The 14,452-nt window shown below is 47.2% G+C and overlaps 1 protein-coding gene and 1 pseudogene across 3 annotated transcripts in view; one reads left to right on the top strand and one right to left on the bottom strand.

The window, feature by feature from the left end:
- The window catches only part of Mov10 (Mov10 RISC complex RNA helicase), a 24,075-nt gene extending 9,623 nt beyond the window's left edge, over nt 1–14,452 (bottom strand). The window contains exons 1-6 of one of the 3 annotated variants that reach the window (XM_027393866.2): nt 14,323–14,452; nt 14,004–14,221; nt 3,616–3,819; nt 3,150–3,385; nt 2,748–3,009; nt 39–173 (exon numbers count right to left, since the gene is read on the bottom strand). In XM_027393866.2, the coding sequence (XP_027249667.1) occupies nt 39–173; nt 2,748–3,009; nt 3,150–3,385; nt 3,616–3,819; nt 14,004–14,140 (974 nt within the window). In that variant the 5' untranslated portion in view covers nt 14,141–14,221; nt 14,323–14,452. Of the gene's footprint in view, nt 1–38; nt 174–2,747; nt 3,010–3,149; nt 3,386–3,615; nt 3,820–11,421; nt 11,500–14,003; nt 14,222–14,322 lie in introns of those variants that run through there. The other 2 variants (XM_027393868.2, XM_027393869.2) reach the window with 2 other exon arrangements.
- On the top strand, nt 2,250–2,343 carry LOC113831111 (annotated as a pseudogene).

Below are 14,452 nucleotides of genomic sequence, written 5' to 3'. Positions count from 1 at the left end.
AGACAAGGCAGAATGTGGCACGAAGTGCCGGTACTTACTTGATCTCAGCAACCTCCTTTGGGGAGGTGAAGATACTTGGTCCCTGAAGAAGGGTAGGGAGCAGCTGCCTGAGGCGGAGGGGTGGGTAGTAGGTCCCCAGGGCCAAACTTAGCTCTAGTTCATAGCCCTTGGCGCTGTGGGAAGGAAGAAAACCTGTCACAAACACAGAAATCCCTCATCTTCAAAGACTCTGAAATGTCCCCATGGACTCTGCAGAAGGCATTCCTCTGTATATCGGTCCACTTTTTTAGTGTCCTTGCTCCCAAATGGAGCACAAAGAAACATTTCTCCAATGACTTCTGTGGTGTGGTCATCAGCCATGCAGGGATCCTTTGCTCATGCAGTGGCTTGGTCCAAGGTTGGACCATTTGCCTGAGGTCAAACTCAGGTTGAAATATTTTTTAAAGATTTACTTATTTACTATGTATATACAGTGTTCTGATCAAATGTATGACTGCATGACAGAAGAGGGCACCAGATCTCATTAGGAATGGTTATGAGCCACCATGTGGTTGCTGGGACTTGAACTCAGTCAATGCTCTTAACCTCTGAGCCATCTTTCCAGCCTGCATTTTTGAAATATTTAAAAAATACATATTTTGTGACCGGGTGTGGTGGCACAGGTCTATAATCCCAGCACTTAGCACTGGCAATGAGTCCAAAAGGTTTATGAGCTATAGGCCAGCCTGGGCTACACAGCCCAACTTTCAAAAAATAAACAATAAAAATAAAGCAATATGTTTTAAATAATAACTAAGTAACATTTCTATCATTCCAGAACAGTCAATCTTAATAGTTTTTTCTTTCTTTTTTTTTGCGCGCGGGGGGGGGGGGGAGGGGGGGAGTGGCAGGTGTTGAGACAGGGTTTCTCTGTGTAGTCCTCCATGTCCTGGAACTTGCTCTGTAGACCAGGCTGGCCTCAAACTCAAAGAGATCCATCTGCTTCTGCCTCTCAGGTACTGGGATTAAAGGGATGCACCACCACTGTCTGGTTATATATGTTGTTAATAAGAGGAACATATGTTATAACTATAAAGGCCTTATTACATGGTTTGCATTTATTACTCATTTTTTAAAAAATGTGTACCTTTCTATGGATCTGTGTGTGTGAAGAGGGCACCAGGAGCTGGAGTTACAAACAGCTGTAAGCCGCCCAAGTTGGGTGGTGGGCAGTGAACTCAGGTCTGTTGCAAGGGCAGCAGGTGCTCTTAAGCAGAGTCATCCCTCCATTGCTTTTAGACAAGTCTTTCTTTGAGCCTAAAACTCTCAGAGTACAGGCTGAACTGTAAGTCACAGCAATTCTGCCCTGGCCTCCAAGGTGTTAGGATTACAGTGTTTTGAGCTACCATGCCTTGCTCTCAGATTTGATTGTCTATTTATTAGACAAGGATTCACTATGTAGCCCTGGATGGTCTGCAGTGCTAAGTAGACTGCACTGGTCTTGAATTTACAGAGACCTGCCTGCCTTTGCCTTTGCCTCCTGAGTGCTGAGATGAAAGGCATGGGCCACCACACCTGGCTCTTTTAACAGCTTTGTTGAAAAAACTCCATTACAGTTTTGTGATTTGTCTAGTCTATTCACACATATGTGTAACTGTCATTACTGTCAGTTTTAGAATACTTTGGACAAGTCCTTTAGCTAACACCCTTCTGTTCTGCTGCTTCCCTCAGATGTAGACATCTTATAGTGAGTGCCCAGCATTTAATTCCAGTACTTGGAAGGCAGAGGGAGGTGGATCTCTATGAGTTCCACAGCATTTCAGTTTGCATAGTGAGCTCCAGGTCCTCCAGGGTAATACAGTGAGACCCTGTCTTAAAAAAATGAAACTAAGTCAGGCAGATCTCTGTGAGTTTGAGGCCCACCTAGTCTACATAGAGTTCCAGGACAGCCAGAGCTATTATATACAGTTTGGTTTCCACTACCCACCCAGGTCAGGTGGCTCACAACAGCCTGTAACTCCAGCTCCGGGTGAATGGGCACCCACACTATTAAAAATAACACAAGATCTTTAAAAACAAATGGGGATGGAGTAGGTGATGTAGTTCAGGGGGAAAACATTACCTGGCATGCACAAAGCCCTGAGTTCAATCCCCAGCCCCATGGAAAAAGAAGAGGTAGATGGAGAAAGTGGAGGGGAGAGGGAAAAGAAAGGTCTACAATACACTACCATTTCTCTATACAACGTAAACACTTAAGAATGTCCACACATGCTCACTCTGGCAGCACATGTCACTATACAAAGCAAATTAGCATGGCCCCTGCACAAAGATGACTGGCAAACTCGTGAAGCATAAAAAAGAATTTCCTCCAAAGCCAAAGAGAAACCCTGTCTTGAAAAAGAAAAAAAAGGGGGGGGGTGGCAGGGGGCTGGAGAGATGGCTCAGAGGTTAAGAGCACTGTCTGTTCTTCCAGAGGTCCTGAGTTCAATTCCCAGCAACCACATGGTGGCTCACAACCATCGGTAGTGAGAAGATCTGGTGCCCTCTTCTGGCCTGCAGGGATACATGCAGACAGAAAACTGTATACATAATAAATAAATAAATCTTTAAAAAAACAATAATTTTCACATGCTACTCTCCTACAGCTTGCTTTTCTGACATGAAAGGGATCTGAGACCCAGGAGGAAACAACTTGAAGTTTAGAAAGGGGGCTGTGTCTCCTAGCTCGGGGGTCTTCCCAAGTGCCCATGATGTCATTATTCAGTTACCGGTCAGGCCGTTCTCCTTCCTCTATCCGGTTGGTTAATACAGGGTTTCTAGTAAGCCGAGGGGTGCGCTTGTAGGGAGTTGTGGGCTTCAACTGTGCAGCCAGGGGGCTGTGGGCGACGGCAGCCAAGAAGCGAGCAATGTAGAAAGTTTCTGCTCCTTCTGCCCCTGCCTCCCCAGGTCCCAGCAGTTCCCAGAGGACAGTGGCTGGGAAGTAGCCCACAATGCTGGTCTTACAGTAGACATGCAGCTCATAGCTTTCACCTGCAACAAGGTAAGCTGAGTGAGGCAGAGACCCTACCCACAGAAACCCCATCCCAAGGCAAGAACCCACTGGGCAGAGACAATATTTTTTCAGAAGCTCAGACCACCCAAGGGCTATTTCACCTTAGAAGACCACTCACCTGGGCCCAGTGGGCAGGGCAGGTCCTGTTCGCCATGGTAGAAGGCAAACTGGGGTGTCCAGCAGAGTGGAAAGAGATGAGTGAGGGTAACCGGCTTGGTTCCTCCGTTTCGAAGCCTTAGAGTCAGCACCTCCTTGCGGTTCAAGTCCAGGCGGATAAGGAGCTGCCCATCTCGGGCTTCATGGGGCCCCTGGACCTCCACGTCCACCCCATGCTTCCCATGAAGATATTCGGCCCTGGGGAAGAGTGGGAGTCAAGGGGGTATAGGACAGGAGAACCTTGGACTGGGAATTGCCCTGGGGAAGGTGTCAGCTGTGCTCGGGAACCCACCTCTTCCCTGGATTAATTCCCTGCCTCTCTGACTTCCTGGGGGAAGGGGGACTTACCAAGGAAATCCACTGGTCTTCAAGCCAGACATCCTTTCCCCTTGCCCTCCCTGCCCACTCACGGGGGTACACCCACACACCTGTCATGAAAGATCCTGGCCAACAGTGATCTGTGTTGTTTGCTGATATTCGAGCCTTGCTTTATTCGCCTCTTTTCTGGTAACTGCACATCAGCCCAACGGTCTAGTTTGAAGAACCTGACCCGAGTCTTGGTGACGAAGGCCAGATTTGCAATCTTCATTCCATACAGCATGGAGGAGAAGCCAGGGGCAGGGGTCCCATAGCTGCCAGAAGCAGAGGACACTGGGAAGTGAGGGAAGGCAGGGTGGCTGTGGAGAGGGTGCTCGGGAAGGTCCAAGGGCTGTTTGCTCTCTGCATGGACACACCAGCCCTGCTTCAAGGCAGGATGGGGTTCAGAGGCAGAGACTCCGGCTAGGGATGTGAGGAACTTTTAACAACTTAAAGCAAGGCATTGGGGCTTTCCAACACAAAATAACTGGCTTAAACAGCACTGTGGAGAAAAGTCCAATATTGGGCTGTTGGCTGGGAAGACAAAGAGAGAAACAGATTTTTTTTTTTTTTTTAAAGGGAGGGGACTATTTGGGACATTAAAAAAAAAAGTGCAGTGGCAAGAGCTAAGGCTTAGGGGAAGTTGAAAACGATGGCTCATAGGAATGGACAGGTCCCAGGCTGTAGGGAGGGCTGAGAAAGAGGGTCATAGAGAGCAGAGATGTCCAGAGTGTGGGCAAGGTGGCGGACCGGACAGCAGTTTCCACCGGAAGTCAAAGGGTGCAGGTGGAACCCAAGCAGGAAGGGAAAGGATCCTTCTCCCGAGATCAAATAGCCTGGCTTTGTGCCTAGAGAGGTGAAGACAGGAAAAGTGGTCAGCAGGGCGACCTCAGGCTCAGCACCTGGTGTTCAGTGTAGTCCACTGCACACACACTTATGGAGGCATGTTAGGTGCCAATACTGTACTTGCGGCTGGTTCCAAGATGCCAGACCTACATCTAGCCTTGAGGACCACTCGGAGAGAACCCAGACGTTCCGGAATGGTGATGGGGCAGGGTTGCTGAGGCTGCCCAGAGCAGCTCAGTGGGCTAAGTCGGGGCACTGGGGACTGTCTGGGGCAGGGATAGGTCTCTGAGGAATGAGTAGGCATTTTCCGGGCAAGAGGAAGCACAAAGTAAGCAAACTCATGGGTATGGGTGATAGGGTGTACATCCCAGCTGCTTCAGCTGGGCTACCTCCAGCACTTTGCGTTCTTCCTCTTTTTGAACTATTGAGGGCTATGGAAGGCAGAGGTTAGGAATGCTACCTAGCATGTGTGAGGCCTGAAGTTCAACCCCTAGCACCACAAAACAAAAACAGAAAAACAACACAAAAACAAAACAAAAAACCCAAACAAACCAAAACACTCCAATACCCAAAAACAAAAACAAAAAAAATATGGGGATTGAAGACCTGCCTTAAAAGGCCTCCATGAGGCTCACTTGAGATACTGACTTTGTAGGGAACCATTAGCCCAGTGCTTGGCACAAAGCAGACCTCAGTAAGGGAGAGTGATGGTTAGTGTCACATACAGTTGGTTTGTACTACAGTGAAAGGCTCAAAGAAAGGGATGACAGGAGGTGGCAGAGATGGGCAGATCCAGATAGTTTAACACGACAGGCAAGGAGCCTGTACTTGACCCTGACTTTCAGCAGTTCTTCACTTCCCTTTTCTGGTACCCAGGAGTCCGAGGATGCTCCCAAACACATGACATATCTGATGAACCATCAAGATCTGGAGGAGTGATAACCTTCCTCAATGATTGTTGGGGCTGTTGGGTTATTACAGCATATCCTAGCGACGGTGTGGTGATTCTCAGTAACCCATCACTGGGGATAAATCAGCAAGGTTGCTTATAAGAGTACATAGTAAGGTCCTTTGTGGCTCAGAACATCTCCTTGTGCCCCATACCTATAACTCTGCCTCTCTCCTTCATCCCAAGAAAGAAGAGCAGTATGATTCAGACAACATTGAAGAGGCTATGACTTCTTTTAAAAGGATGGTCAGTCATTTTAAAGCATAGTGACAAATGCTTGGTAAGTGTTAGCTGCTATAGTTAGTATTTGTATTAGTGGGAAGAGGTCTAATCACAGCAGGGGTAGGAGTAGTAACAACTTACTTTCAGCCCTCGTCAGAGGCTACCCTGTAGTTTACAGAACCACTGCAGTTGGTGGGTTTTAAGCAGGGGAGTGGCAAGATCATGTTTGCATTTCAGATCACTCTGGCATCAGGATTGGAGGATGAATATGCTGGAGGCAGGACTGTAGGCAGGGAGACCAGTTAGAAGGAGGCCACTGCAGTTGTCTGGTTAAAAGATACCAAAGGCCTGAATGAGGCAGTGGTAGAAACAGGGGGGGTCAGATCTGATCATATTGAGAATGCAAATTAGCAGAATTTGGTGACTGACGGGAGAATAGAGAGTGGAAGGAGAGAAGCACCTGGAATACCCACATCTAGGACTTTGGTTCTGGGATTGTCTCCAAGGAAGCAGAAGGTAGGTAGCCAGAAGGACCATCACATTTGCATTGGACATGCTGGGTTTGAGATGCCTGTGGTCCAAAGGCAGCCCTGGTTATGTGAGGCAGGAGCTGAGATCTCACACCAAAGTTAAGGTCAGAATCTAATAATATTAGGGAGTCCCCTGGTGGCAGTTAACAACCAAGGACTCGTGCTTGGGACCTCCCCAGGGAGATGTAGTCTGAGAATAGCCAAGACCAACACAGGCCATGGGTGAAGAGAAAACAGAAGCCTCAAGAGGGAGAAGAATCAGAAGAGAACATGAAGCATGGTGGTTCACAACCATAATCCCACCACCCCAAATCTGATGTTAGTCTGGTCTACATAATAGGGTGCAGACTATCTGGGGCTACACAGTAAGATACTGTCTCAAAAACAAACTAGGCTGAGTGTGGTGGCACACACCTTTAATTTCAGCACTTGTGAGGCTTGTGAGGCAGGGGCAAGTGGATCTCTGTGAGTTTGAGGCCAGCCTGACCTACTTAGTGAGTTTGTAACAGCTAAAGTTACACATCAAGAGTCTGTCTCAAAAACAAACAACAACAACAAAAAAAAAAAACCCCAAAAATAGAAGGCTGGTGAGACAACCTAATGGATAAAGGTGCTTGCCTGGGTTCACCATTGAGATATATATATATATATATATATATATATATATATATATATATATATGGTAGAAGGAAAGAGCTGACTCCTATAATCTGTCCTCTGACCTCTACACAAGTGCACGATGGGATGTTGATACGGAGTTTACAATGAAAAGAATGATAGAAAAGGACAGCTGGGTGTTGGTGGTACACGCCTTTAGTTCCAGCACTTGGGAGGCAGAGGCAGGGGGATTTCTGAGTTCAAGGTCAGCCTGGTCTACAAAGCAAGTGCCAGGAGAGCCAGGGCTACACAGAGAAACTCTGTCTCGAAAAAACTAAAAAGAAAAAAGAAGAAGAAGGAGGAGGAGGAGGAGGAGGAGGAGGAGGAGGAGGAGGAGGAGGGACAGATGACAATGGTTCTCTGTAGGTAAACTTACCTAGTTTAAGTATGCATGCATAAGGAGAAATGAAGAAGGCATTCAGCAAGCGTGAGACATTTAAGCAAGGCAGCATTGCACATGCAGTGTGAAAGGCCTTCACTCCAAGCTCTTGAAGACATGGGAAGGATATCCAGTTGTTACTTGATAAGCACTCCTCTTAACCACACATATACAGACATCGTTTATGACAGGGCTCTATGATGCCATCCTCTTCCTCTGAACAGTTACAGAAAGTACCCCAGCTTTAATTTAAATGGGGTAGCCAATTCTCCAATGACAGGCAGGCTGCCCATGCTTCCTGATGTCATAATAATAATCATTCATACAAAAAACTCCTTGTACTTTAAACAAGTCCAGTGGGACACACTCTTGGAAACAGAATTTCTGGGTGAGCCAAAGAGAATGAATGAACTTTTACAACTTTAATAAAAAGGTGATATTCTTTTGGAGATAGAAACTGGCCTCAAACCCATGACCCTACTGTTTGGATTTTCAGATGCTGGATTTACAGGCTTATGCAACCACATCCAGTACAACTGGTAACTTCTGCAAAATTGCCTCCTAGACAAGCCATACAAATTTATGTTCTCATTAGCAAGAGCTTCAGAAAGCCCCCTTTCCAGTCCCTAACACCAGAAATTTTCAATTGTTTTTTCTAGTTTTTCAAGACAGGGTTTCTCCGTGTAACAGTCCTGGCTGTCCTGGAAAGATCTGTAGACCAGGCTGGCCTTAAACTCAAGAGATCTGCCCACCTCTGCTGGACTAAAGGTGTGTGCATGCATCACCACCACAGGCTAATTGTTTATATTGTTTTATAGTTTCCATTTTGAGACAAGCTCTCTTGTAGCTCAGGCTGGCCTAAAACTCCTGATCCTCTTACCTCTAACCAGGTATGTGACACACGCCTGGCTAGTTTTTGCTATCTTTTAAATTTTTTTTTAATTAAAAAAAGCCAGGTTTTTTTTTTTTTTTTTTTAATTCTTACTTCCCTGGTCAGTCATGTAGATGACAGGGTCTCACTATGTAGCTCTGACTTGCCTTGAACAGGCATAGATTCTCCTGCTGCTACCTCCCAAGTGATGAGATTATATCTCACATGAACCTTGCCTAGCATGTCATTTGTAATGTCTCTGAAACTGGCTTGGTCATATTTGTTGTCATTATTTCTAGGCTCTGTTAACTGCTGACCCTACTTCTGGCTTTGCAGCTCTCCTTTCATGCCTATCCTGAACATAGGCAGGGTTGCCAAACACAGATCTAACCACGTGCCCACTAACAACTCCACAGTGCACAAACCCACTTGACCCTTCGGCATGTCACACTTATAGTTTTTTTTTTTTTAGATTTATTTATTTATTATGTATACAGTGTTTTGCCTGCATGAATCCCTGCAGGCCAGAAGAGGGAACCAGATCTCATTACGGGCGGTTGTGAGCTACCATGTGGTTGCTGGGAAGAGGACCTCTGGAAGAGCAGCCACTGCTCTTAACCACTGAGCCATCTCTCCAGCACCCCTGTCACACTTATAGTTACAATGATAGTGCATGTGCAGCATTATCTCTACCAGCAGAACACTTGTCTGAGTACTTACTGGGTACCAAAAAACCCAAACCAGGAATCTGGTATCTGATTTGGAAGTGATCTTAAAGAGACATCTAGTTTTACAAATTCGGGTTTGAATTTTATTTTTAGGATTTTTGAGACAAAGCCTAGCTATCTAGCCTAGGCTGGCCTTAAACCTGTGTGCTTTCTGCCTCTATCAACAAACATAAGCCAGGATTGTTGCTACTTTGAACCCAAACTAGGTTGCATAGACCTAGTCTCTCTCTCCTCCCTCCCCCTCTTTCATTCTCTCTCTCTCTCTCTCTCCCTCTCTCTCTCTCTCTCTCTCTCTCTCTCACACACACACACACACACAAAAAAAAAAAATCAAGAGTAAAAAACAGGACATGGCTATTAGTGTTTCACGAAGAGACTGCCTTATGAAGGGTGTGTATACTCCAAGGCCACCAAGTATAGTGCAGTTTTCACGGGGATATCGGGGAAGACACCAAACCACCCTCCATGCAAAAAGGCAAGAATATTTCTAAAACTTTAATTATATCAGTCTATGTTGATTTGCTTTTGATTTTATGTGAATAGGTGTTTTTCGGCATGTGCATCTGCACACCACTTGTGGTGTGCTTGGTGCCTGCAGAGGTCAGAAGAGGGTGTCACAAATCCTGGAACTGGAGTTACAGACAGCTGTGAGCTGCCATGTGGGCTCTGGAAATGTAGCCCTGGTCTTCTGTGAGAGTATCAAGTGCTCTTAATCCATGAGCCATCTCTAGCCCCTACTTTTGAATAATATTTTAGTTATTCCTTTATAATTTCACACATACCATATTTTTTGATCATATACATCCCCCACTCCACCTCCAATTCCCTGAATTTTCTATCCATACATCTCCCTCCCAATTTCATGTCCTCTTTAATTTTTATTTTAAGCATTCACTTTTCTTTATTGTGTGTGTATGTTGGGGGACGGGGAGTGAGAGGACAGTTTGTGGGAGTTGGTTCTCTCCTTAGACTAAATAGGTCCTGGGGCTTGAACTTGAGTCATCAGGCTAGGCAGTAAGGACCTGTATCAGCTGAGTCATCTCCTCAAACTGTTCCCCGCCTTAAAAAAACATAACCCACCGAGTCCCATATGGACATCAATGTGGTGCCACCACTGGAGCATGGGCAAATACCAGTTACCATTGCCCCAAGAAGAAAAATAATCCTCCCTTCTCCAGTAGCCATCAACTTCCATTTAAGTCCTCAGCTAGGGGTGGGGCCACCAATGCTGAAATTCTGCGGCAGTAAAGATAGCCACTGTGAGTTCAAAGTCTTGTCATGTCCAGAAGAGAGCAAGCTCTTCACAGCCCCCCTCCCGTCTTCCTGCTCCACTCCTCAAAGATGTTTTGGGTTTTGAAGACATGGTCTTATATAGCCCAGGCTGGCTTCAAACTTGCTATATGCCAAAGGCACTCTTAAGCTCCTGATCATCCTGTCTCTTTCCTCTCAAATGATGGTATGGACCACTAGGCCAGGCTGTCAGTCTTTTATTTTGAAATGAAGGTTTTCATCTATAATACTAATAGCATGCAGGCCATTGAGGCAGGAGGGTTATCCAAAGCCTGAGACAAAAGAATTGTCTCAAAATTGAGGTCAATCTGGGCTATACAATGAGTTTTAGGCCAGCCTAGAAGGATCCTGCTTCACCTCCCCCCCCAAAAAAAAGACTAAAAAAACAAAACAAACTCCTTCCATTACCTCCTGTGGGCTCCAGCTCCTGCCTCTTGCTCACTTAATATAAAGTCACCTACCTGGACAGCAGTTATTCTTCCTAGTAGGAAGGTCCCAAGAACTCCTGAGAAGGGTGACTTGTTATGTTCACTCTAGCCCATTCTCTTGGTCAACTGGAAAGCAATTGGATTCTGCAGGCATTTACTGGGCATCTACTGTATACAAACTCTATGTTGAGAGCTGTGACACATAGAACTAAAGGCAGGGGACCTGAAAGTGTGCGGGGGGTGGGGGGGGGGTGGGGGGTGGGTGGGGGGGTGAGGCAGCAGCAGAGTTCTAATGAGAAGCAGTGTAATCCGGTTGTAAATAGGCTATACCCAATGTAGAAAGAGTAAGCCATGAGGTTCTAGAGGAAGAAGCAACTCATCATGGTCTGGCTTTAAAGAACAGATAGTAGGGCTGATGAAACGGCTGATGGGGAATGGTGCTTTGCAATCAAACCTGATGAGCCCCCCCCCCCCACACACATACACTCACTGCATAGGAGGGAGGGGCTGGGGATATAATTCAGTTGGTGGTAGAGTGTTTGCCTAGCACACACAAAGCCCTCAGAGGGACACTCCCAGTACAGAAGTGGAAGCAGCTCAAGGTCATCAAGGTCAGTTTGGGATACAAAAGACCCTATTTAAAAAGGGGTGGGGGGCACATGGAAGACTTAAGCTTCCATCCAAGTAGAAATCTCCAGCAGCTGGGAGAGAAGGGCATACGATAAAAACACGATAAAAACATGCTACTACTACTTCTGCTTTTTCGAGTGACTTGGGGAACACTCTCACCACGGCAGTCTCTAACATACTCAGGTCAAATATTCCTCAGTTTTGTCGAGTAGGTCTCATGACATAAAAACCCATACTCAGGGCTTTCTTCCTCCTCTCTGGGACTAAAACTTTATCTTTCCTCCAAGGCCAAGGCCAGTCTTCCAGTTTTATTTGGGTAAAATACAAGTGCACACAGTAAAAATTACCTTAGGGCTACAGATGCCATCAGTGGTGGAGGGTTTGCTTGCCTAGCAAATGCAAGGCCCTGGGTTCAATCTCCAGCACTGCAAAATAAATTGGGAAAAAAAAAAATAGGAGCAAACCCCAGCTGCAGTGAGGCATGCCTATCATTGTAGCACACATGAGTTGGAGAAAGGAGAAATCAGAGACTCAAGGCCAGCCTTGGCTACAGAGTAATTTTGAGTCTAGCCTAGGGTACATGAAATCCTGTTTCAAAAGCCAAATGGGATTGGAGAGATGGCTCAGGAGTTAGATTCTCAAAGCACCCATATTGAGAAGTTCACGACTGCCTGCAACCCTAGCTCCAAGGAATCTGATGCCCTCTTCAGACCCTGTGGGCACTTGCATATACACAGTATGCACATGCACACACAAATAAAATACATTTTAAAACAAAACACCAGACTCCAATGTTTGTAATCTAACAAATAAAGCTTGCCTGAAGATCAGAGAAGCAAACAGGCCAATCACTAGAGAGTTCTGAACTCTATTAAACTGCACTCTTCAGAATGCCTAGACTGCACTGAGCTCCTCCCTTATATTACTGTCTAGCACTGGGGTCAAAGGTGTGTCATTCCAAGTGCTGGGAACAAAGGCATGAGCTCTGTTTCTCTTTTAGACTGATTCACTCTCATGTGGCCCAGGGTGGCCTTGAACTCCCAGAGATCATCTGTCTGTCTCTGTCTCCCCTGAGTGCTGGAATTAAAGGTGTTGGCCACCACTGCCTGCCCTCTATATCTAGCTTAGTGGCTTAGTTCTGCACTCTGATCTTCAGGCAAGCTTTGTTAGAGTACAAACAAAATATCATCACATCCAAACAACAACAACAAAAAAAGAAAGATAAAAATCCAACACATTATAATAGCCAGGAATGGTGGTTTAAGTCAAATTTTCTGGGAAGTAATAAACTTGACTGAAATAAATCAAACCCTGTATCTATCACACATAATTTTTTTTGTTTTTTTTGTTTTTTTTTGTATGCATCCCAACATAGCTGCCTTCTGCCAGGTACTGAAACAGTTTTGGAGCTGACAAAGACTCCTAGGTTAAACTTGAGTCAACTCCTGTGAGCCCTCTTGGCTAGGCCTTGAGTTTGGCTCCCTACTCCCTTAGCTTTAGGTCTGCCCGTCTCTGTTTTAATAAGAAGCCCGAGTTAATTTAGTGAGACACTCCCCTGTTCTGATGATCTGATCAACTTTCTCACCCTCCACTTTTGATACCTGGCTTTCTGGTCTGCCTATAGCAAGAACTGCTCTTGGGTTGTAATGCCCTGATGTCTCCATCTGCTATGAGTCCCTAGCAACCCAGCATATTTGGAGTTAAGCTCTATCACTCTCCCCTACTGCCAAAGTACCTGACTTGTGTTTGGAGCCACACTGCTTTGTGGATGTAGGTGAACAGAGGTGAACTCGTGGGTGGGGAAGTGTGACTACCCAGTGGCAAATGTTCTTTACTTTCTGTCAACATTTTCTTTACTATCTCCAAACATCATCATTTCGACTGTTGCATGGCATACTACAGACTATATGCTGTACACATATCATAGCCTTTGTTGTTTACTGTAGTTTTCATTTGTTCCCACAGCGCCCAGCACAATGTAGCAGGTCAGCATCATTTTTGCTTCTTTTTCAAGAAGCTGCTCAACCCTCTTAATGTTCCTTTCAAGATATAAATTCATTAATAACTAATATTCTGGTCAATATGGACAATCCCCATGTTCTCTCCTAACCTCAAGCCACACTGCCATTACTAATTTCATCTAAGATTGGCCCCAAATCGCAGCAGCCATATCTCACCCATACAGGTATTTTGGTCAGTTGCAGCTCAAATTCTCTCAAAATCTGTTAAGCTCCAATTGCATTTCCCTATTTATTAGTGCAACTCTTTATACCCATCCCAGTTAAACTCCTTCTTCGTCTTCCATCCAGGGCAGCAGCCTGTTGATAGAGGTGTTTCGAAGCACACGTCTATGGTTTGACAGAAGTCTCTTTGATTTTTCACTTGGGTGGTAACAGGAAAGGGAAACCAAATATCTTCAGCCATGGGGAAAAGGGGCCTCCAGGAGGCTGTCCCTGGCCCTGGGTCTCCATGGAGAAGCCACAGGTGCTAATGGAGGTTTAACTGCCTACGCAGTTTGTGTTCTTTTTCTCCCCGAAGCTCCCGAGATTCTCCCGCCTACCCTGGGCCTCTGCAGCTCTCCCGTAGCGTGGACCCCGGGGGCAGCCGCCCCTCATCGAGGGGGCGGGGATCCCCGCTTAGCCCGCGCCTGCAGCGACTTCCCTGTGGGGCTCCCCTCCCCCACCATTGAGCCCGGGCTGCTGCGAGCCGCGCGTGGGCACCGACCCCTCCCCGCCGGGCCGGGCTGTGCAGAGCGGGCGGGCTCCGGGTGGCGCTGGCTGGGCGTGGGCAGGCGCGGGCGGAGGACTGCCAGGACCGGCCCGGCCCGATCGGCCCGGGGCTGCATCCCCGTGCGCCCGCGGCGGGAAGGTGGCCCCACCGCCCCGGCGCTGGCCCCGAGCCTTGGGGCCCACGGTGGGCCGGCCCGTACCTGGGCTTGAAGTCGTGGTTGTAAATCGCCCGCAGCCGCTCGCGATCTGTCTCCAGGTCCAGTCCCCGTTCTGCCAGGAAACTCTCGAACCTCTGGCCGGTCTCCCGGAGCTTTCGGCAGCTGAACTTGCTGGGCATCGCGGCGGCGACTGCGGCCCAGGAAGGAGGGTCCGTGGAAATGAAACTGAAAGTCGCTGCCGCGGTTTAGAGTTGGCTGCTCTGGGGTGAGGGTGCAAAGGGGAAAAGCCCCCCACCTCTGACGTCTGCTCCGGCCAGCCACCTTCTCCCCGCCAGCCTCCCCTCCTCCGTCCTTCTCCTACCTGAGCCTGCCTTTCGGTCTCTTCGTCCTATCCCCTCCCCCTCTTCCCATTAACTCTTTCCTAAGGAGTCTGACCCCTCCCTCAGGGCCCTCCCCTTACCCCAAGCTCCCTCCCCTGGCTGCTAGCCAGG

This window comes from Cricetulus griseus (assembly GCF_003668045.3).
Source record: "Cricetulus griseus strain 17A/GY chromosome 1 unlocalized genomic scaffold, alternate assembly CriGri-PICRH-1.0 chr1_0, whole genome shotgun sequence".
NCBI lineage: Eukaryota > Metazoa > Chordata > Mammalia > Rodentia > Cricetidae > Cricetulus > Cricetulus griseus.
This window is presented reverse-complemented; position numbering and strand designations above follow the sequence as displayed.